The following is a 23,442-nucleotide window of genomic DNA, read 5'->3' as shown; positions in this document are numbered from 1 at the left end:
CCCAACTGCGTCACTTCCCAACTGCGTCACTTCCCAACTGCGTCACTTCCCAACTGCGTCACTTCCCAACTGCGTCACTTCCCAACTGCGTCACTGCCCAACTGCGTATCCGCCCAACTGTCCATCCTCCATGCTGACCATTTTTAAAACCGTGCCCTGTTCACATGCCCCCTAAGCTGCGTTTAATCTTTTTCAATTTTTAAAATTTTCAAAAATATTTTTCATTTATTCCCTCGTTTCTCCATCGTTCGTTCTTGGCTACACGTGAATTAGCGCCCCTTTGCCCGGATGGCGTAATTTTCCCCCTCCGCCATTTGCTGTGCAGGAGGGTTTCTTCATGGGCAAGTCACTCTTCTGCATATTGTTTCGTCGCTTCGCCGTTACGCCATTACGCCGTTACCATGCAGCTTGCCTGTTTTACTTTCTGTCCCGCGTTGTCTAACCCATCACCACTCCAATTTGTCACCTCCCCTCACACAATTTTCCATTCCTAGCAGCCTTTTTAAGTTCCTCATTTTTATTTCTCTCTTAACAAATAACTGTCATAAAACTGTATGATTAAATTACTCCAGTTTTTTAACCCTCGTGAAACTCCGCCTTCCAGCGTAGTCGTAAGAATGGAACTAAATGGAACAAAATAGAACGGATAAAGTTTCCACAAAGCAATGATCCAATTTTGGATAACAGGACTTAATACATCTTGTACGGTACACCCTTCTCCTCCATACTTTTGCGCATGAAAAAACATGTACAACGACACACTTCGGGCACTATTACCACCTATGCCATGCAAAATGGTGGTAAGTTCATTTTTTCCAGTCAGCGCAGCCTTCTTATATATGTATTCACTACGTGCACATAAATATATATATTGTGCACCTTTCTGGCGCTGCGTAAATTGTGACCACAAAAACTGTTATGTTTGGCGCAGCATTGACAAAAAAAAAATTAATCATCCCCTGAACACGCAATTTTTTTTATGTAAAAGTGGGGAACGTGAAAGAAGCTAACTCAACAAATTAGGTTAAAAATTAACTTCAAAATGTTTCATTTGGCAAGGAAAAATATGATAGTAATATTCTTTTGCTTCCCACATCGACGTTGTTGTCGTTCGCAGTAAGGATTAATACCCCTCTATATTATGCCACCCTTTTTATTTTACCTGTACGCGTGAGCATAAACATATACCATGCAAATATATTCACGGCTTTCACGTGAACCTCCCCCTTTTCCGTTTTGGTAAGGGACGCTTATCCACCCTTTTGCATTTTTACCTTTTAATTGGGGGTAACAACATTATTGAGCTTCGCCCATTGACAAGGCTGCGCTTTCCGTGTTACTGCCTGATTTTATGTAGTCTGCTCCTTTTCTCCTCCCCATTACGAGAAAGTAACCCACTGCGTCACCCCATCGAGCAATAATGCCAAACATAAACATACATGAGCAGACTAAAGGATGATGCGCCGAAGGACACAAAAACTCCCGCAAACATATTTATTCGCAGAATAGGCGTGCCTTTCCTATACCACGTACTAACATGTGCATATTTCATTTTGCAAAAAATAATTACCAAGACACATTAGAACTGAAAAAAAAATGGAGAAGTCCCTCGATTTAAGCAGCTTTAACAAAAGCGATAGGGAGAAAATTATGAAGAAGATAAACAAAGCGGAATATGAAGATACCATGAGCACATATAACTCCATTGTGGAAAGATGCTTCAACGAGTGTATCACTTCATTTAGGTCCAAAGAACTCGATAACAATGAAAACAACTGCATTTTAAATTGCGTTAAAAAGTTTTCCGTTTTTTCGCAGAGAATTGGCATGAAATTCACGCAAAATTTGAACAACGAAATGCAAAAGAAGGCATAACCAGCAGAGTTTGCCAGAAAAAAAAAAAAGTGACCAACATTTGCCGGGAACCTAGCCCAAATAAGCGAATGAAAGGCATATTGCACCCCCAGTTATAAGCATAACTGGTCGGACGAATTTCCTAATGTTAAGGAAAAAGTCACAAATAAGTAAAAACTGTGCAAATCGTTGAGTAGCTCGCTAGGCGCAACAGAGATATGAGCAGCACTGCTTTGCTCATCGGTAGTGATATTATTTTTTAAGAAGTTCTCTTCTGTTCTGCCATGTTTCGGACTGTGCTGCTTTGAATTTTTTCATAAACTAATCAGGCAGTATATACTAACACGTTTGTTCTTCTTTTTCATATGAACAGTTCAGGCAAAAATTGCAATTTTGCTCCTATTTGGCTGTTTCTGCCTTTTTCTGCTTTTTTTTTTTTTTTATAGAACTGTTCAGGCAGTTTTTACACTTTGTTGCCCTTTTTTTTTCTTTTTACACATTATTGCAAACCGTACTAGGCGGTTCTGCATATTTACAGTGTTTTATGGCACATTACCACGCGTTTACACTACCACGTGTCTACGTGACCACTCGTTTACGCCTTCACGTGCTTTCTTCAACACCATGGACCACCTTCTTTTCCCCTCAATACAATCTATTTGGTTTGTGCAGATAAATGTAATCGCCCATGCTCAACGATATTTCCCCTATATCAACCAAAAATTTGTGTAGCACATAATTACTATTCTTAATAAACAAAAATGTTAAAATATATTTTGAAAAATTAAAAATAAATGAAAAGTACCTCTTGGACAGAACGTAAAAGTAAATGCTCTCCATTTTATTCTCTTCCGTTTTGTTTTCATAAAAATAAATTAGCGACCCCAACAGCTTTTCCATGTGTCTCTCCTTGTACATCACTTGGTATAGAGGCTGGCACTCATTAAATCTGTCAATCATTTGATAGACTTTACTCCCTCTGTACTGCAGCAGATAAAAGGCGTAAAATATTCTCGAGTAGAGGATATAATTTATGTTTCTTTTTAAAAAAAAGTCACAGAAACGGTCCAAAATTTCGGGAATATTCACCAGGTTGAAAGCATAGTACTCCAAAATGTATATGACATTATTTATATAAATCTTGCTCTCCATTTTTATGTTGTACAAATTGTTTGCATAATAATTGTTCATTTTTATATTTTCATAATCAATAAAGCTAAAGTTTACAAAATCACTGTACATCCTTTTATTTTCACGCTCATCTGCCCTTTCCTTTGCGTCCTTGTAACTCTTATCTTCCTGCTCTATATGGATGCTCCTCAAATTAGTGAATTGATCTTCATAATTCATCTGCTCAATGCTTTTATCGATTCTCTTCTCGATTTCGAAAAAGAGCTTCTCCACCTGTTGTCCAGCGGACGTCCCATCATCCGCATTGTAATTGAAGTGGTCTCCACGCGGGTGGCTACCGCCGCGTCCCTCACCGCACTCCTTAGTGCCGCTATCACTGTTGCTATCACTGCTGCTATCACCCATGGCGCTCAACATAAACCCATTCAGCACGTCCACAAATTCGTTCTCCTTAAGGGAAAAATTGTGCAGCGCCTTAGAGAGCAGTCCCACCTCATTGACACTAAAAAAATTGTGATATTTATAAAAAAATTGCAGCGAGTAGTAAATTAGACTCCCATGTTTGTGACCCGCTTTGCTAAAAGATAGCATCAGAAAACTCACCAGCAGGGGAGTCAGTTTGGTCGACTGCTTACCAACTTCCTCTGCGACTTTTTCCAAGAGGAATTTGTTTTTATCTATGTTTGCTACGGAAGAGGATATGAAGCACAAGGACTCAATCGGCATGCTTTTCAATTTCTTCCTCGTTATCGCTTCCACGTTCTTTAAAGCGTTCTTAATGGAGTACACCACATTGACATTGTACGAATTCTGCTTTAGGGCCCTAGTATGCTCCCTGAGGGTTTGCAGTTCGTCGCTTTGAATGAGGAAATTACTCTCCAAAATGGAAAGCCTTCTTTTTATGGTTGCCCCTGAATCGGTGGAGGCATCGCCATTGGTAACAGCAACCGAGTGGACAACCGCGTCCCCCACCCCGTCGTCGAGCCCGTTGGTGTCTACCCCTGTGCAACCCTCTCCCCCTATGGCTCTGCCGGGCCCATTTGGGCCCCACTCCCACTGGTCCTCATAGCGCAAAGAAAAATTCCTTATAAAGCCGATGAGTTCCTTCTCCTTTGCAAAATAGTGATAATTCCTATGGCACTTCTTACCAACGTAAGACAAAAAATTGTAAAAAATGGCTAGCTGCTTCGATTCAGAGCTGAGATTCACATGTTGATTAAAATTATGAATTAATGAATTTATGAGGATGCTATTATTTATCTTAAAATTTTTAAAAAAAACGAAAAGGACAGAAAGCTGAAAAGTGTCGAATTCATTTATATTTTTTGATATGCTATAAAGTAATATCGTTAAATAATTTTTGGAGATAATTTTTTTTCTATTAAAGCATTGTATCAAGCAAATTAATTTTTTTAAATTTAAAAGATGGAAGTTGTGAAATATTCTCTTCTCAATTAGGAAAAAAAAATTATGATGAAAATAATTCAAATTAGTGAAGGAGAAATATATGTCCACTAAATCATCGCAAGTAATTAAATGGATGTTTTCGGTGAGGACATCTTTAAAATAACAAAATAAAAAATAATTTTTGCATTTTATCACGGAGAATTGTTTTAATAATGTAACTATCTCCCCGTATCTTAGTTTTTCTTTATTCAGCAGCAAATTTATCGAAACATTTCTCAACAATTCAATATTGTCACTTTTGGATTTTATGTATAAATTTAAAACTTTGATGAGATCATTTGTGTTGTACTGCTGGTAATCACTTAATGGGGAGGGGGCGGATGACCATGTTGATTTGTGTAAAATTATATCATCTTCTTTTTTTTCTAACTTTGTCTTTACATTGTCGCCATTTGTGCTTCTTATCGCCGCATGGGTTGTGCCTACACTTCTGCTTTTGCAAAGCACGAATGGATTTTTTTCCTCCCTTGGAAATGTATACCTTTTTTTGCGTCCAAAATTGGTTAAAATGGTAACCCTACGCATTTTTTTTTTTTAAATAATTTTTTTTTCATTTTAAAAAGTTTTTTTTTTTTTTTCCTATATTTTTTTTTACTAACAAATGAAACATTTTCTTTTTTCCTTTATGACAAAAGTAGAAAATTTGCATTATTTTTCCCTCTTGCTTTTGTTTTTCTTCATATTTGTGTCATCCCGATTCCACTTCTTTTTCCTTCTTTTTTTTTTTTTTTTTTATACGTATTCGCGAATGGCACTAACGAGTGTAAACACCCCACCCCAAAAGGTTGTTTCCATCTATGTGTGACATAGTTTGAAAAAAAAATTACATATAAGTATACATCCTCAAATTTGTACAAACTTACGTTACATATATATCCTTTTTATTTGCATATTTTACATACTCATCACAGTTCGATGCATTTGCCGCTTCTCATCTTAGCGCATTTACAATTATATAACGCCCTGGGGTGAGAGTGGAAAAAAAACGCTTTTGCACTCCCAGTGACGGAAGGAGCAAGTCGCTACAGATGTAACACATGTCCCCTGTTGCAAATTAATAATTGTTCGTCTAATCTTTCCCCTCCCCCTGCACGCGTGATTTTTCTGTTTATGAACCTCTCCCCTTTTGTGCGCACGTGCAAGTGTATGCAGGTATACGCGGCTGCGCGCGGCGTTTGTCCCTCATTCATTTGCGATTTGTTAGCGATTTGTTTGCTACTCGTTTGCGATTTGTTTGCTACTCGTTTGCAATTTGTTTTCTACTCGTTTGCTACTCGTTTGCTATTCGTTTGTTTCTTCGCTCGCTCGATCGCTTGTTTGCTCGACTGTCCGCCTGATTGCGTGTGCCCCCGAGCAGTCACGTCGTTTGCTCCCTGTCCTCGGTTTTTACCAATAGGTAAAAACTTATCATACACACCACGCGTGAATATTTATCCAGACACACGTGCCTTATCTCAGCTGCTACATGTTCTCTACTTCCAGCACGTCCTACTCCTCTCCCCACGCCGGCACGATTCTCACACTCATCCCTCAGCCAATTCTTTGAACTCCTTTGTTTTTATTTCCCCTGGATCTTTTGTAAATCCACTTGCATCCCTGCGAATACCATTTTTGTCATCTCGTTTTGTGCGTTGTCCCTTTGTCACCACCGTCCCAGTTGCACTCCCCCCAACGATTGTTTTCATGTAAACAGACGGAATCACATAAAACTTGGCTGTCCTGCTAACCGCAAGGGAAATTTCTAGTGATCTGATCACACGATAGGAAAACAAAAAGGAAAGGACAAAGGCACCCATCCTTTGCTTCTACTGTTCATCTCTGTTCGTTTCGGCTCGTGTGGAGGCTCGGGAAAAACCACATCGCCCAGGGCATCTATAAGGGGAAAGCAAATCCGATCCCCCATAATACCGGCAACTTCAACGCACTGCCAACTTCGCCACCCCGCTTAACCGCGCAAAATGAAGACGAAGGCGAAAAAGAAAGAAATCCTGGAGAAAAAAAAAAAGGAAAACAAAAAATTTCTAAGGTTTGTAAAGACAAACCAAAAATATGACAAGTTCCAAAAAGCAATTTTAAATGGAAAGGGACCCAAGATAAATCATAACAATAAGAAGGCAACACAAAAAATTAAAATTAACAGCAAAGAAACTGTACCTATTCATGTCAAAACATTTGATAACATCATTGAACGGAATACATTCTCCAAAGCATATGACTTTATATTCGACAAAGTAGTTAACGAACACGTGAGAGATCTCCTCTACGACATGCATATGTTGTATTGCAATTTTGACCTCTCCACGAGCTACAACGTAGGGAAGGCGTACAATTTCCCCATGTAAGTTTATGCCCGAGTGGGGAGCGGCCTCCTTGAAGCATCAGACCAATCATACTTTTACACTTCGTCTGTATTGAAGAAGCCAAATCGCGGTATCTGCTTGAGACGCGCTTTCTGCCTCAGGGCCAATTTGACCATTTAGCTAGTCAACCGCCGAACAGAGATACCTCGTGCAAGCTACTAACCCGCTTCACCATACGTATTATTTATGTCATTTCTGTCTTGCTTTATTTTGCTTTGCTTCACTTCACCTTACTTCACTTCACTCCACGTATGTTTTCCCGTTCTTGCCTCCACCCCGCGCAGCAACCTAATTCACTCCTACTACATGGACGTGATCATCCTAGTCAACGATGAGAGCGAAAAGTGGAGAAACATGGTTATACAGAATAAAATCAAGAGGGTGAAGAAGGTACGCCACGGAACGCAGCACCGAAGGGGGGCGCACCCCTCACAAGTAGCATACACCTGTGTAATATATACCATTTTGTAGGCACTGTTTATGTTTTCTCTCCTACCATGCGTGAGAAAAATTTCCTTCACTTTTATGCATCGCCCCCGACTGTTAGGTCATTATGTATGACAAATTTGAAGGCATCTACTACAAAGACGACATGCTAAACGAGCAGATAAGTAAATATGATCTGTTCATTTTTGATGCCGCCATACGGACCAAGAAATATCCCCACATCATTTCTAAGATTAAGAAAAACAACAAGTAAGTTTCGAAAAGCAAGTGGCTAATCATGTTAGTCATTTGTTTTTTTTTTTTTTTTTCTTTTTTCTGGCTCAAATCTACCCACACTTTGATCCCCCTTTTTTTTCTCCCCCGCGTATCTCTTCTCAGAACGTTCACGACATTGCAATTAGACGAAGACACATTTGCGGAAAGCGTAGACAAGGTTATAAGGAGGACCTACACCGACCTGAATAAAGGATCGACACAGTAATTAATGATTTATGACCCCCTTGCCTTTTCGACGAGTGCATTGGTCCACCGTTAACGTGGTTACGTGCGATGTGTCCCGTTATGTTGGATGTGTCTCTTTATGTGGGGACGACCCTCACACAGAATTCTCCCCCGGCATGCACATCTCTCTTCCCCCCTCGAAACGTTATCAGCTCTGTCCCCATCGGGTATCTTAGTTTAGGAAAGGATAAGCTTTTTGACAACCTAAGGGAGTAAGGGGAACAGAACCACCTACGCGTTGGTATTCACGCGCTGAATTTTCCACGTTGAGATGTGCGCGTTCAAATTTCCACTTTAAGCTGTCCACGTTGATATTCCTCCGTGGCTAACCCAGCGCGTATTTTTACATACGCACGCCTTGTCCATCCGCACTGTATATTCTTATCCCTCGCGCAGGACGACAAAAGGAATGTTCCACTTTTATGAGCAAAAAAAAATGTCGGTGGTGTCAATTAACTTGAGGTACATAAATATGACCATCCCTGTGTACATACACGTCTTAAAGGATGGTGTGCTATCGGACTATTAATCATTTGAAGGGGGTTCTCCCATCAGAGAAAAGGGGGAAAGACGCGAAGCAGAATAAAACGGGGAATAGCCCCCCATTGGAAGTGCCAATTATGAACGCGCACACTTAGAGGGAATTCTTGCAGATGAAGCAGAGAGCCAGCTTGTTCGCAAGAGCGTTGAAACAGTGGATGTGATAAAGAGATAAGCAGTTGGTGCATTGCCTGCTCTGCAAAAGGGAGGAGGATAATCCAAGGAATGAAGTTTGCAAGGAAGGGGACACACACTGTGGAGCGAAAAGATGGGAAATCGTATCAGCGTAGAAACGTTGTAGCTGCCAGTTACCCACCTCCACAATCATCGCGTTATTGCAGAGTGAGCATTTGTCCAAGTTGGTAAGAGGGAAGTACTTTATCAGATCCTTAACGAAAAATGGAAAATTACGCACGTGTGTGTGGGAGTGCATCTTCAAGTGAAAGTGAACGTGAATGTGCATTTGCTTCGGTGAGAACATCTCGAGATTGATTCTCTTCACCTACATGCCACATTCCTTCCTGTTCATTCTTTTTTTTGTATAAACGTGAGCGCGTACCGTTGTATACTCACCAACACGCGCATACGTGCAGATGGCATGCTCATGACACTCGTTAAAATAATCCATACCGTAAAAAAACGGAGCCCCAAGGCTAATTCTTCCTGTTCCTTTCGTAGCCAGTTGTGAGCCACCAATTTGTTAACTGCATAGAAGGGGGGGCGAGAAGAGACGCCCATGCATGAATATGTGTATATAGAATCAGCGTTGCAGGGGCGGTCTGTGGACTCGCAACATATGAACATTGTGTGTTAGGAAGAGGGTCTCCGTGGCAAGAGATGGTGTCCGTGTGGGGATTCATTTTTCCTTCCCCGTTTTATCATCACTCGGGGAACTTGGCCCCCTTAAACCTTACGTATAGCCTTCTGCACGTTGGCATTTTTTATGTTTAACTCAACACACAAGGACTCATAAGTTACGTCCCCCCTGTCCACACTTAAGTACCGATTATTACTGATTATGTAATCAATAATTAAGTAATACAAACTTATTTCGTTCGTCTTAAATAGAGAATTGAAGAGATGTTCATCTTTAATGTTAAGATGAGTGGACTCAGGGGACATCATGTCCGCTTGGCCGCTCTTCCTAGGGATTGTCAGTTTCTCGCACCCGATTATGAAGTATTCCTCTCCGTTTATCAGTTCGTTCTGCGGGGATGGGAAAAAGGTAAAAAATACATATGCACACTTTGGCTTCTCTTCTGTGGCTGGATGGGGAAAGAGGCATCGACGTGGGAACGCAGAGCTGTTGACCCGTCTTCTTCGCTACCCCACGTGGCCGCGCCATACATTTATGATAAACCCGAGCGACTCCAGCTGCTCATTCGCGTGCTGAATTATGTGGTTCACGTCTCCAAATTTTTTTAGCAAATTGAAAACGTATTTCTCCTTCAAGCACTGTAAAGGTGGGAGAGGTGGAAAAGAAGCATCTTAACATGGTTAAAGTAACATATGTGTGCATAGTTGTCCAAATGTTATGACCTCCCGCTCATCGCAAAAAAAAAGAAGCGCACACAGAATGGAGCGGTGTGACGCTGTGGTGGTATGCTACACCTCCCCGTTGTGGCATTATTCCCAATTTCTAAAAAACCGCTAATCCTTTCATATTTTTTCGGGGAAGTAATCAAGCGGGGATTTTCCCCCCTATTTTTGTTCCGCCGCCGTGCCCCTTGGCAATTCTTGTGCCAAGTCTTCCCCTCTTCTACTCTTCGCTTAACCTTCTCCTTAATCAGAAGCTGGGATAAAATCCGCGACGCCCACTCCACCTCCATTGTTCCCAAAGCTGGATGATTCACTAAAATGAGAAGATGAGGAGATTGACCGTAGAATGACAGGTTGGCCTCCTCACGTTAAGGTGTAAATGTACTGACGCGGCAGGGGAAATGTTCCGCGTGGGGACGCATATCAAAGAGCAAAGAATATATGCATTTTCTGAAGCAAAGATATATATGCAAACACATACAGGTGAACCTTCAAAGCGTAATCCCTTTTTGCATACAGCGAATGAACAGTTGCGCGTACCCCCCGCATTGCACATAAAGGCAAATTCGTCCATCACACCTAACAGGTTGGAAGTAGTTTCCCTCTTCCCTTTTGCATGTTTTCTCCTTTTTCTTTTTTCTTCTTTTTTTTCCCTCTTTTATGGCGACGCTCAATCGCGTACCCCCCAAAATTGCTCAATCAAAACAGTCAAATGGTGCCGCCCAAAAATGAGAAAAAGATTGGGCATAAATTATTCCCAGAAGGCAACTATCCTTGCTGCGAGAATTTTTCCCCTCACCCAATTTCGGTCACATGTATATGCCACTTTGCCACTCTGCAACTTTCCCACTTTCAAGCTTTACAATCTGTAGCGTCCTGTACCGCTCTGTAGGGTTTTCCGCGGGTGTTACACTTACCTAGGCGTGTCAGCCCTTCTTACTCCCTCAAGAGACGCAGGGGGGGAAAGGCGATGCCAACCTCAGCGGCATGCGTGGTGATCCACTTGTTTTGTCCATATGTTACAGACGATCGTCTCCTTACATGAAACCCGCAACCATCTACCTTTCCCCTCTGTGTGCAGAACTGCACCTATCACGCGCAAACACGTTGCCTCCTGCGAAGGCCCTTGCTTCATCCCTCCAACTTTGTATATTTCCGACACAACAACTATACCATTGTGGCCCCCCCTTTTTTTAAAAGGGCAAAGCTCACAGACCAATTTCTCTCCCAAGCCAGCATCGTCAAATGTGAATAAAATGCCAAACGAACATGTAAAATAATATTCTCTTATGTATCATTTTGTATGCACATTTAGTGGCTCCTTCAGAAAGAAATCTCCTCCCCCCCCCCCCAAAGCTGAACGTCTCCCCTGGGCGCATTCATCTGCTCCAGCGCCTGCAACGTTCACTGCGTTCCTCTCCTCCGTAGGCCAAAATCGGTGGCCATTTTTTATACTCGGAAAAAAAAAACCTACAAATTGCAATCCTTCGCCTTGTAAAGCGCTGTTATTTTTCCTTTCCTCTTTTTTTCCCTTTTCTGCTTCTTCGTTTTTCTGTTTTCACCTCTCTCCGCACAAGGAGGGGAAAAATATGACTTTCCTTTTTTCACCCCAATTTTGAAGATTCATTAAGGAGGCATTTTGCGTTTTTTCTTAAGCAATTTTTGGTTTCATTTCTTCGCGTTTTTGCGTCAGATGGTTTTGGATAACTTGGCATTTTGGCATTTTCACGTTTTTCGCCTTTTTTCACTATTTTCATTTTTTTCGTCTTCCCCTTTTTCGTTTTTTCCTTTCTGGTGCGTGCCCCTCCGCTTTCTTTCCCTACCTGGTTATGCTCCTGCGCCCCTCCGTTCGCGTTACAGCTTGGGAAACCGCACCCTCCCCACCTCTTCACGCAGGAAAATTTGCGCGTATTTTTAGCAAAACGTCAGTGCGCCCCATCACGTGACGGTTTTACTCTGCCCAACCGCGACATATGCGCCTGTAATAAGTACATACATAGGTGCGTGTATGCATAGTCATATAATACATGCGTGAGTCTCTCCACCCGTTTCACATTCGCCCGGCGCACAAATAACAGACGGAAGCGCCATCCAGTGCTGAAATATATACGCAGGAAAAAATGTAAAAATAAGACGAGGCACCCTCCCTAACAACGCGGGAATAAACTGCTCAACTTCTCAGACATTGAGTGAGACGATCGCCAAGTTGGATTTCCCTCGAAGAACAGTTCCTCCTGTGGAGGCACACGCCTCTTAAATTGAATTGCTCATTCCTTGCAGATAACGCAGCATCAGAAGGGAAGATAGAAAACGTTCCACTGGTTAACCGTTGGGACATTTTGCACCTCGCCCTGCATCGTGAAGACATCCCAGTTACACACCACGTAGCGACATTTTTCTTAAGGGAGCGACGCCAACACATACCTTCGAGGACAACACAAAATATAAGCCAAACCAGCTGTACGCGTGTGAAGTGGATTATCATCTTTTCTCCCAAGTTGAACGACATCCTCCTAAAGGAGCGACCATCACGCCGCAGACTTCGCTAACTTGGCTAACCTCGCCACCAGGATGAAGAAGAAGAACAAGGAGGACCTCTACAAGGAGAACAAGCTGGAGGCGTCCAAGTTACGAATCGCCATCGTCAGCACGGACAAGTGCAAGCCGAAGAAGTGCCACCTGGAGTGCAAGAAAAATTGCCCAATAGTCAAAACGGGCAAGTTCTGCATAGAAGTGGAACAGGCGTCAAAGATAGCCTACATAAGTGAAACACTTTGCATTGGATGCGGTATATGTGTGAAGAAGTGCCCCTTCTCGGCCATCACAATTATCAATCTGCCAAAGGACATAAACAAAGATGTCGTTCATAGGTACGGACCTAACACGTTTAAGCTCCACAGATTACCCATACCAAAGTTGGGCCAAATATTAGGTCTCGTAGGAACGAATGGAATAGGAAAATCAACTGCACTAAAAATTTTGTCGTCTAAATTGAAGCCCAATTTGGGAAAGTTCAATAATCCCCCGGAATGGAGAGACATCTTATCCTTCTTCCGAGGGAACGAGCTGCAAATATTTTTTACAAAACTGTTGGAGGAGCAACTGACTCCAATTATAAAGCCACAGAATGTTGATTTGATCCCAAAACAGATTAAAGGGAATATCCTAGACATCATAAATAAGAAGGATAAGCTGAACAAAAAGGATCAATATATGACTGCTCTCGAGTTAGACCACTTACTAGATCGAAATGTAGAAGATTTAAGTGGAGGAGAGTTGCAGCGATTTGCTTTACTCTTATCAATCATCGGACAGACAACAAATGTATACATGTTTGACGAGCCTAGCAGTTATCTCGATATCAAGCAGCGCATATCGATGGCAAAAATTATCCACAGCTTAGTTCGGCATGATAATTACATCATCGTCGTAGAACACGATCTTTCCATTTTGGATTATCTAAGTGATTATGTCTGCTGCCTCTGGGGAAAGGCAGGGGCATACGGGGTAGTCACCTCTCCCTTTTCCGTTCGAGAAGGAATTAATGTCTTCCTAGATGGCTTCGTCCCAACGGATAACTTACGAATAAGAGAAGAGTCGCTAAATTTTAAGCTGGCCACGGATCAGGACGTAACAGATGAAGACAAAAAGAGACTCCATTTCTATAACTATCCGACTATTAAAAAAACGCTAAATAGTTTTACCTTAACCATCGACAAAGGCATCTTCTCCGAATCGGAGATATTTGTTCTCTTGGGCCAAAATGGAAGTGGAAAAAGTACCTTCATACGTCTCTTTGCAGGGCTTATCAAACCGGATAACGTAGAAAGTCTCAGCTTTCTTGAATCACTTAGCGTTTCTTATAAACCACAACAGATACAGGCAAAGTATACCGGCACTGTGAGACAGCTCCTCATGTCGAAGCTAAAGGGGCTCTACACAGATCCCTACTTTAATAATGAAATTATTAAGCCCCTAAAAATTGAAGCCATCCTCGACAATCAAGTCCTGACCCTATCAGGGGGAGAGTTACAGAAAGTTGCCATTATCATTACCCTGGCGAAAAATACCAACATCTACCTCATTGATGAACCCTCTGCCTATTTAGACTCCGAACAAAGAATCATTGTCTCCAAAATTATTAAGCGATTCATTCTTAATACAAACAAAACAGCTTTTGTCGTGGAGCATGATTTCATTATGGCTACCTACTTGGCTGATCACGTCATCGTCTTCGATGGACAGGCCGGAATCAACACCGTTGCCAATACACCCCAGACCCTTGTGGCCGGCATGAACAAGTTTCTCAAAATTATTGACGTCACATTTAGGCGAGACCCCACCAACTACCGTCCCAGGATAAACAAGTACGACAGTGTCAAGGACAAGGAGCAGAAGCTCAACGGTGAGTCGCGGCGCAGCCGAGCAGAAAATAAAGAGGGGACAGGAGAAGAGAAAGAAAGAGAACAGAAAAGAAAAGAAAGAAAAAGAATGGGAGATAAAAACACACTTCCCGCCGTCTATACATATACGTACATACCTATGTATGTAATTACCCCTCTACACGATTGCCCCCCCTCCCCGCAGGCACCTACTTCATCATCGACGAGTGACCCCATCGCTCCCTGGAGTACTGTCCAAGCCCAGTTGACAGCCGAGCGATTAACAGATGGGAATGTCAAAGTCCCACTTTTAAATTCACTTCACCACACTTGAAGCCCCCATAACCAAAATAACAAATTGGTACCTCTTCCCGTGTGTGTATTACGGCTGGGCCTATTTGGGCGACCCTGGACGCGTCCGTTGCCATCCCTCCTTTGCCACTTTTGTCTGTTTGTCTAAACGTACACATGTGAAACCTTACACATGTGTGTATGGCTACCTATACGTGTTGATTGCTCCCTCTTAACCCACCGAACCTTATATGGGTGCCTCCCTTCTCTCATGTCCCCATTTCAATTCATGGCCCGTGTCCCCGCCTCCCCGTACAAGCAATTTTCACTGATATATAACTTTTTAAAACTTATCTTTTTTGGTTTAAGCATTTTAAAATTCGCTCCCTCCGTCCTTCTCACGGACTCTTTACGATAATGTCTCTCTCCCCCCCTCTGATGCTAATCTTTCCCGCTACATCGATTCACCCGTGGTGCCCTTCTTCGTCCCGCTGTTTTCGGTTGTGTACACTTGTAAGGCATAATTACGGATCTTTGAGAAAAATCTCCAACTGGGTTGGAGAAAACAGATGTTGAAGAGCCAAACGGCTGGTGCAACTTTGCAGGGGGCGAACGGGGGTCACTTTTACCACGGCTATAAACCACAATCCCGACGCTCCCCAATATATGTATTGCCAACACGCGAAGGGAAGCAAAGGTCGTAGTAAATTCCCACTTCAATGAAAATAACTCACGCGTTGCTCCTCACATGCATATTCCTACGCGTAAACAAACAGCACAAAATATTTTTACACAGTTAACTGCACTTGAATTACCACTCGGTTAGCTCGTTCCCTGTAAAGTGCACTTCCACTGGCAATTCCTCCTTTCCTAATTTTTCATTTTAGCAGGATACAATATAGCTTATGCTGCAACTGGGAGTGGTGTTGCCTATTTTTATTTTTTCCCTTTACGGATTGCATTTTTAAACCGGGCTGATACGAACCAGCCTCACCTGTGTTCCGCCCCTCAAACGTTACGCATACGCACAGCAGGAGTTAGAAATGTAATGAGGAACACTCGCGCCGCATCATACCGTGCAGTGTGTTTTTGCGTGCCTGTTAGCCGAAAAATTCACCAAAATTTGACCAAAAATTGGCAAAGAATTTACCAGAAATTGCCACAACTTGTGCCTTTTGTGCGTTTTTTTTTTTTTTTTTTTTTGCCCCCCCCTTCTGCTTCTCCAGCTGCGCCCCTCCGCCAACGAGTCACAAAATGCACGCATAAACTCACCGCCATCCGAATCGTGCCTCATTTTTTCCATTACCGGAGCGAACAAAGCGAGGGTATACATATACACATACGTATACATACATATATATATATATATGTATAGGTCCCCTTGCGAGACGTGCCAGCAGGCCACCCGCTGAATCATCAGCGAGTGAAGAGGCCAAGAGGCCACCGCCTAACCATATGTGCACCCATACGGATTATCCGCCATTCGTAGGTACTCCCATGTGAGCAAGCTTACACCGTGGAAGAGTCACAACCCCAGGGGATCTCCCATCTCCGAGTGAGCCACCTTCCTCCGCAGCACATAATACACACGGTTGGTCTTCATATTGACGGGTTGCATCTCCTCCACGTGTTGTATCCTTTCGACGTGCTAAAGGCTAAGTGCGTTTATATAGCATACCCACTTGTACGATTCCTCACTGGGCGAGCCAATTACACAAATCCTTCATCCGAGCTTATCTCTCTAACATAACATTACCAAATAAATGGCGGGAATTCCCTCCTCCCTTCGAGAGCTATTTTATTCCTTCTCGGATGGTAATGGAATGAACAATGAGGCGCTGGCGGACACCAGCGAGCAGGTGTACATCTCCCCCCTCGCCCTGCTGAAGATTTTGAAACATGGACGAGTAAGCCCCACTTGGAGTGTCCCATTAGCAAAACCCTAAGTGGTATCGGCCTAAGTGGAGGGCCCACTCACCTTCACCGCGTTACGGCTTTACCATTTCACCGCTTAACCGCTTTACCACTTCACGGCTTAACCACTTAAGCGCTTCACTGCTTCCCCCCCCAGGCAGGAGTCCCCATGGAAGTGATGGGGCTGATGCTCGGCGAAATAGTAGACGAGTATACCATCCGAATTGTCGACGTCTTTGCAATGCCGCAGTCCGGTAACAGTGTCAGTGTGGAGGCAGTGGATCCCGTGTACCAAACAAATATGTTAGAGGAATTAAAAAAAACGGGGAGACACGAAATGGTCGTTGGATGGTACCACTCTCATCCTGGATTTGGCTGCTGGCTTTCCGGAACAGACGTAAACACACAAAAAAGTTTTGAGCAATTAAATCCAAGAACAATTGGAGTCGTCGTAGATCCAATCCAATCTGTCAAAGGGAAAGTTGTCATTGATTGCTTTCGATTAATAAACCCACATATGCTCATGCTCGGACAAGAACCTAGACAGACCACATCAAACATTGGCTACTTAACGAAGCCAACCCTAACAGCACTAGTACACGGTCTCAACAGAAACTACTACTCCATAGTCATTAATTACAGAAAAAATGAGTTAGAAAAAAATATGCTCTTAAATCTACACAAAGATGTCTGGGCCAACCCCTTAAAGCTAATTGACTTCAATGAGCAGAAAAGAAATATAGACGAAAATTTGGATAGCATTAAAAAGCTAACAGCTCTGTACAACAAAAGCTTACGAGGAGAAATGAAGAAAACCAATCAGGAAATTATTCTGGAGAATATCGGCAAGATAGATGCGAAGAAGAGAATCCAAAACTCCGTGGAGACGTTACTGAATGATTCTATTCTCACCTGCATCGGTAAGGCCCTTGGGCAACCCGCTTGCTTCTCCATAAAATTAGCAACACGCACTCATACGATGGTACCCCATTCGTACACTTGCATTTTAGTCATTTTTGTCAACTTATTCATTTTATTCATTTTTTTTGTTTTTTTTTTCTCCCCCACCCATAGGAACCATGGCAAACACTCTGTTCTTTTAGTCCCCTCTGGTGTAAAAGAGAAATAACTTTTTTTTTTTTTTTTTTTTTTTTTTCTTTTTTTCTGTAATGGTACACCTATTTGGTGATATGGAGGTATGCGGCACGATTCTCCTATGGTGCGAAATTTCGACGAGGTGTGACCCCCATTAGTGGCCACGTAAACACGGCCCACAATTAGCCGCTTACCTATGCCCCCATAATATGAGGATCACCAAACGGGTGATTAGCTCTCGCCGTGCTACCACCGCGAGAGAGTTAAACACAGACAGACGCAGAGTAAACCAGGCGCACTTTGTACATCTCACCGGAGATCCTCCCCCTTTTTGTAACTCAATAATCTCAAATTTTAACTTAACGTGAAGCAGGTTCCTAACCTGTGTATATTCAGTTCAACACTCCCATATACACTCTCTGTCTTCACCGTTTACCCATTTATGCGTATCAACATTTTAAAATTTCAGTACAGTCGCTTTTTCTCTTTTAATATTTGCTCACTGAGATGTCCCTCCCACACGGCAGGGCAAGCAGGCTTTTTCTGCCCAGGACACCAACGAAATAGGAGCAGATCATTTGCAGCTCCGTTCCGTTCCTTTCCTTAAAAGCAATATATCGACGCAATTTTTACCAAGTGCTTTTAAAATGTTGGTCAATCATTTTCTCCTGAAAAAACGGAAAATTAAAATGTTCCATTTGGAACAAAGAGGGCGGGATTACCCAGCCTTTTTTTCTTTTTCTTCGAAATTTTTTTTTTTAACCTTTTTTCGTTTATTACAACCTCCGTAAGGCGCTTATTTATTCTCCCCCGACGAACATACCCATTCTCCTATTCACTCATTCTTCCACTCACCCCTACACAAACCAAAAGATCGAATTGGCTTTTTCAGGAGGCCCCCCAAATGTACCATTTCTCCCCTTGCCAAAATCGCACACGTTATGCCCACATACTACCGCGCCTGTGCCGACACTTCTCCTCCTGCCAAAAAAAAATACATAATAACAGATAGGTTTCTCCACACACACACTTGTCTAAAGAAATATGCTCAAGAAAACCCTTCTCTTCTTATTCTGTGTTATTCTTTCCGAACTGAGTTGTAAGCCTGAAGTTCCCACCCAGTAGCCTCTAATCCAATCCACAATGAGCACCCTCACTCCTCATTCTTCCCTCCCCTCCTCAGTTGTCTGTTCCAGCTACAAGGAATGCTGGTCTGTAACCAACGACGAAGAAGTTCTATCCTACTGTAAAAACGAATCTGATTGTTATTTTAAAGATCTCCATGGCTCCGACTACTCAACGATTATTTGTGTGTGTAAAAAATATATGGATGATTATTTTTTCGCCGGACCGGATTGTTCAATACGTAAGTTTCTTCGTTTGTCTGCTTGTCCGTCTGTCTGTTTTTTTTTTTTTTTTTTTTTCTTTGGACACCCTTGTATGAAAGTACGTGGCTAATGTAACCAGTCTTCTGCACATATTACCCTTTTTTAAGCCACCCCCCCAGTGGTCACTTCTTTCATTTTTACCGCATCTTATTCAACCTCCCCCCCTTCTCCTTCTCTACAGAAATTTATTACCACTACCAAACGATGAGTAATAGCCACATGTTTTCTTCCCTTCTAAGATTCCGCTACATGTAGCCATTTGGTCCGCTCATTTTTGCAACGCATTTTTTTTTTTTTTTTTTTTTTTTTTTCTCCCCCTCGCCCTTTACAGAAAACAACGAAGTTATGAACACCAGTTGGATCGAAGATTTGTTCAACATCAACCCGTGGAAAAATGAAGAAAACCGCGTAGGCAAAATTTGTATCAACCCCAGCTGCACATAGGTTTGCCATCAGTTGAGCTTAACATAATGTGCCATTCGGCATATTATAAAGAAAAAAAAATCAGCGCAAAATTAAGGGGGGAAAAATGTAGTTATAACTTCCCCGCCAAATCATCAAACGCTGCCCACATGGAAATGGCCAACAAGGGCATACGCATCAGACAGCTTCAGGCATACACATGTAGAGACATACCCATGTAGAGGCATATCCATGTAGAGACATACCCATGTAGAGACATATCCATGTAGACACATGCACGTTTAGACACATATACTAGTGCGTGTCACACAAGAGGAGGACGTAACCCCCTACTCTTGGGACAATTCCTCCCGAAGGATTTGCTCGTACTCATGCAACAGCTTACTTTTTATACTTCTAGCCACCATCATATACTCCCTCTGGGCAGGCCTCAGTAGCTCATCCAAATCTTCATTAATCATTGCGTAAATATTTTTCTTCTTTTCGCGAATATTTTTTAATACCTCATTTTCGTACTCGTAAAATTCGTTTATCTTTCTCTCCTGATCGGCAATGCTCGGGACATCAACTTGGTTAACTGTATCCATGTTCACCTCAGTTACTTCTCGCTTAACTTTATCAGTTATATCTTTCAGTAGGGCCATTTGGTTCACCTCCGTATCGTTCCCGTCGTACTCGAGTTCTCCGTTTTGTTCATGCATGCTTAGGTTAACCGTTCCCTCACCTTCTTCCTCCTCAGCAGCGGAGTCATCCGTGTCATCACTCCCACTGTCCTCCTCCTCATCATCTTCCTCGTTTTCATCCCCCATCGTGGCTGCACTCCGCACACTTAAAAAGGATGCTTCCGCTGGCGGTTCATTTATACCTGGATCAACCCCTTTCCTGATTAAATACACACTTCTCAGATCTCCCATATGGTGGGCCTTATTGACCCTCCCCCCAAAATCATCAGCATCAGTTGTGCTCAATAGGGGCGCGTCACGTTCACCTACAGCATCTGCATTTTCATTAGCTACCCATCTTTCGGCGCTCCCATATGCCGTTACGACGCAGAGAGAAATCAACAAAATACATTTAAAACAACATATGGACAAGTTCATTCTGTAAGAATTGACAAAAAAATGGGGAATTCATGCACCTTCCGTTATGTAAATGTCCACACGCAGTGAGAAAAAAAGAAATAAAGAAAAAATAAATAAAATTAGAGCAACTTAAAGAAAAGAAAAAGGAAACACATCAAACTACATAGCACTACATAGAATCAGCATTTCAAAAAAAAAAAAAAACTGCCACCCCCTTTGTCAGACACACGTCTCTTACTGCAAAAGCTAACTAGACAAAATTAGGAAACAAAATTAAGAAAGGAATATAAACCTCTTCTCTCAAAATGCACAAACGATGCAGCGCCTTTGTGACAATTTACCATAGAGAAATTGATTTATATGACTGAAAAATGGACAAAGAGTGTGTCTTTCCTTATTTCCCTCTTAAGGACGTGTATTTACGCACAAACTTGTGTGAATGTCAGAAAAAATCTGAGCTCACAGGAGTCCGCTAAATTATAAAATACAAGCTACAAAACCGTTGTGCGTTTCTCCCACCTTCCGGCTAGCTAAAAAAAAAATAATAATAAAAACAGCTACCTATCTTATTAACGTTCATAATTTTTTTTTTTTTTTTTTTTTTTATTTAGCTAGCCAAGTATACAACATAACCATATTGCCCCTACTACAAGACGACGTGCAGTTACACACACCGAACCTGCTCTCTCACCCAAAATGTTCAAAATAAGTGGAACATAAAAGCTAATGAAAAAAAATCAAATATAGATAACTTTACATATTATACTTTTAAAAAAACTCCATCGAAAGGGTCAAAAGTATCTTTTAATTCGAACAATGCGTTGAAAAAAAGACTCCTCAATTGTTGCACCACTCCAGGTGGTCAAAAAAAAAAAAAACTACAGAAAAAATAAATCCCTCAAATGAACAATAGCATACGTTTCAAAATTAGAATATTGTACCGACTACAGTGTCAAGTCCTTCCGTTTTAAATTTAGATCATCTCATAACGCGAAAGGTTAGACCATCGTTGCTCCTTGCAAGCGGATGTTCTTTAAAATGGGTAAGAATTGGTCCCCACTTGCTCGTTTTCCACCTTCTCTGTCGGTTTCATCTTTTCCGTTTTTCCGTCCTTTCCATCATCCCCATCTCAGTCGCAACGCCGAATGACGCAGGGCCAAAACAAATTTTAACGACTTCTCTCTTCTTCGCTCATACTTCGGTCCATACATTCACTCCATCATCAAAAAGATGGACGCAAGGAACACACAAGCAGGTTTCGCAGAGCTTAGCGATAAATAAGAATCAGTCAGAAAAAGATGAAAGTCTTCGTTTAGCAAATAAGATAGAAATGAAAAAACTGTAAAACAAATCATTCAACAATCAACGAATCAATCAATTACGTAACGAACCGCTTAAACGGCGCGTAACAAAAAAAAAATAAATAAAAAAAATACATACAGACATACCTACGGACGACATAATCCATAGTTAAAAACAAATTAGCAAATAATGCCAAATTTAAACAACAAAAATCGCAACCTCTCAGCGAAGGAAACGCATTTAAAACGGTTACAGTTACGCATGCACCAGACATGGAGCGAGCCATTTTTGTAGATGGGAAAAGCCACAAAAATCTTGCTCATGTTCATTTTTGGAAAATGTGCACAGTTCTTACAACGTTAAAAATAAAGAAGTGTGCAGCAGGTGTAGTGGGCGCAGTTGTAGAATAAGCTAAGTTGTAGCTACTCCTTTTTCTCTTCACTGGATTTTTCAAAATCATTGAATTCTTGAATTATTTTCTTGTCAGAAGGCAAAGGATTTTTCAACTGGTCCTTTACTTTATTTTCCCTCTCTCTCAACTTTTTGTATTCTTTATTAATTTTCTTTATTTCGTTTTTTATTTTCTTCCTGTTTAAGGTATTCTCACTTGATTCGCCTGATACGCTTAAGAAGGACGTTTTGCTTTTCGAAGCTTTTTGCCCCGAGGGGTCCTTATAACTCTGTTTTGGAGCCACCCCTGGAGCCGCCTTATCGATGCCTTTCTGCACTTTGTTTACTCCTGCTTGGGCCACTTTCCCTGCCTTATCGATGCCCTTCTGCACTTTATTTACTCCTGCTTCGGCTGCTTCCTGCGCCTGATCGATGCCTTTCTGCACTTTGTTTACTCCTGCTTGGGCCACTTTCCCTGCCTTATCGATGCCCTTCTGCACTTTATTTACTCCTGCTTGGGCCACTTTCCCTGCCTTATCGATGCCCTTCTGTGCCACTTTCCCTGCCTTATCGATGCCCTTCTGTGCCACTTTCTCCGCCTTATTGATGCCCTTTTTGGCCACTTTTTTCACTTCATTTTTTCCCTTTTGGATTCCTTTTTTTGCCACCTGTTTCACCTTTTTTTTTCCCTTATTGATACTCTTTTTCGTTTCCTTCTTCAGTTTATCAATCCCATCCTTCGCTACATGCGCAGCTTTATCGACGAATTTTTTCCCTTCCTTTTTGAGACTCTTCCGTGCCATTTTCGCTGAATCCTTAAGTTTTCGAATGCCATTCTTTCCGATGTCTTTTAGGTTCTTGACTCCATTTTTCGCTTCCTTTTTAAGTTTATCCACACTCTCCTTTGAGGCCAATTTCGCCTTCGTAACAGATGTCTTTACCCCCTGTTTTGCCTTCTTATATTTCTTAGAACTCTCTTTAGATGCTTTTTTAATTTTTCCCCCCAGTTTGTTAGCTTTCTTGGATAGCTTGTCTATGTTGAAGTTCTTCCCTATGACACTGGACACTTTATTTGTAGCTTTACCTATTAAATGGTTCGACCCCATTTTTAATAAGTTACCCAAGAAGTCCTTCGTGCCTAGTGATGAGAGGTTGGGTTCTTCATCGTACTCCTCATCGTCATCATCATCATCGTCCTCCTCGTTTCCATCATCATCATACTCCTCGTCTCCATCATCATCGTACTCCTCCTCCTCGTCATCATCGTACTCCTCCTCCTCGTCATCATCGTACTCCTCCTCCTCGTCATCATCGTACTCCTCCTCCTCGTCATCAT

At 42.0% G+C, this 23,442-nt stretch overlaps 9 protein-coding genes across 9 annotated transcripts in view; 5 read left to right on the top strand and 4 right to left on the bottom strand.

Annotated features, from left to right (window-relative positions):
• Positions 1-1,596: 1,596 nt before the first annotated feature.
• Positions 1,597-1,875, top strand: C922_04826 (hypothetical protein; the record flags this gene model as incomplete). Its single annotated transcript, XM_008820404.1, has 1 exon — positions 1,597-1,875. One exon carries the CDS (start codon positions 1,597-1,599, stop codon positions 1,873-1,875), a length of 279 nt encoding a protein of 92 aa, XP_008818626.1.
• Positions 1,876-2,499: 624 nt separating this feature from the next.
• On the bottom strand, positions 2,500-4,977 carry C922_04825 (hypothetical protein; the record flags this gene model as incomplete). The annotated part of the gene is made up of 1 exon (XM_008820403.1): positions 2,500-4,977. One exon carries the CDS (start codon positions 4,975-4,977, stop codon positions 2,500-2,502), a length of 2,478 nt encoding a protein of 825 aa, XP_008818625.1.
• A 1,433-nt stretch (positions 4,978-6,410) lies between these two features.
• Positions 6,411-8,289, top strand: C922_04824 (50S ribosomal protein L1; the record flags this gene model as incomplete). Its single annotated transcript, XM_008820402.1, has 6 exons — positions 6,411-6,790; positions 7,097-7,202; positions 7,360-7,508; positions 7,638-7,736; positions 7,913-7,972; positions 8,157-8,289. 6 exons carry the CDS (start codon positions 6,411-6,413, stop codon positions 8,287-8,289), a joined length of 927 nt encoding a protein of 308 aa, XP_008818624.1.
• Positions 8,290-8,394: 105 nt separating this feature from the next.
• C922_04823 (hypothetical protein) lies at positions 8,395-10,129 on the bottom strand (the record flags this gene model as incomplete). Its single annotated transcript, XM_008820401.1, has 6 exons — positions 8,395-8,496; positions 8,617-8,688; positions 8,931-9,004; positions 9,215-9,506; positions 9,648-9,755; positions 10,076-10,129. The coding sequence occupies 6 exons, from the start codon at positions 10,127-10,129 to the stop codon at positions 8,395-8,397; spliced, it is 702 nt and encodes a 233-aa protein (XP_008818623.1).
• A 2,281-nt stretch (positions 10,130-12,410) lies between these two features.
• On the top strand, positions 12,411-14,452 carry C922_04822 (ATP-binding cassette, sub-family E, member 1; the record flags this gene model as incomplete). The annotated part of the gene is made up of 2 exons (XM_008820400.1): positions 12,411-14,244; positions 14,427-14,452. 2 exons carry the CDS (start codon positions 12,411-12,413, stop codon positions 14,450-14,452), a joined length of 1,860 nt encoding a protein of 619 aa, XP_008818622.1.
• Positions 14,453-16,275: 1,823 nt separating this feature from the next.
• C922_04821 (26S proteasome regulatory subunit N11) lies at positions 16,276-17,529 on the top strand (the record flags this gene model as incomplete). The annotated part of the gene is made up of 3 exons (XM_008820399.1): positions 16,276-16,419; positions 16,584-17,346; positions 17,501-17,529. The coding sequence occupies 3 exons, from the start codon at positions 16,276-16,278 to the stop codon at positions 17,527-17,529; spliced, it is 936 nt and encodes a 311-aa protein (XP_008818621.1).
• Positions 17,530-18,565: 1,036 nt separating this feature from the next.
• C922_04820 (hypothetical protein) lies at positions 18,566-19,353 on the top strand (the record flags this gene model as incomplete). The annotated part of the gene is made up of 4 exons (XM_008820398.1): positions 18,566-18,620; positions 18,705-18,887; positions 19,091-19,117; positions 19,241-19,353. 4 exons carry the CDS (start codon positions 18,566-18,568, stop codon positions 19,351-19,353), a joined length of 378 nt encoding a protein of 125 aa, XP_008818620.1.
• Positions 19,354-19,661: 308 nt separating this feature from the next.
• Positions 19,662-20,432, bottom strand: C922_04819 (hypothetical protein; the record flags this gene model as incomplete). The annotated part of the gene is made up of 1 exon (XM_008820397.1): positions 19,662-20,432. One exon carries the CDS (start codon positions 20,430-20,432, stop codon positions 19,662-19,664), a length of 771 nt encoding a protein of 256 aa, XP_008818619.1.
• Positions 20,433-22,138: 1,706 nt separating this feature from the next.
• C922_04818 (hypothetical protein) overlaps positions 22,139-23,442 on the bottom strand; it is a gene marked incomplete at both ends in the record, with an annotated part of 3,352 nt that continues 2,048 nt past the window's right edge. The window contains one exon of the mRNA XM_008820396.1: positions 22,139-23,431. Within this exon, the coding sequence (XP_008818618.1) occupies positions 22,139-23,431 (1,293 nt within the window). The remainder of the gene's footprint in view (positions 23,432-23,442) is intronic.

This window comes from Plasmodium inui (assembly GCF_000524495.1).
Source record: "Plasmodium inui San Antonio 1 unplaced genomic scaffold supercont1.30, whole genome shotgun sequence".
Lineage (NCBI taxonomy): Eukaryota > Apicomplexa > Aconoidasida > Haemosporida > Plasmodiidae > Plasmodium > Plasmodium inui.
The sequence above is the reverse complement of the archived record's forward strand: the minus strand, read 5'-3'. Positions and strand labels throughout refer to the sequence as shown.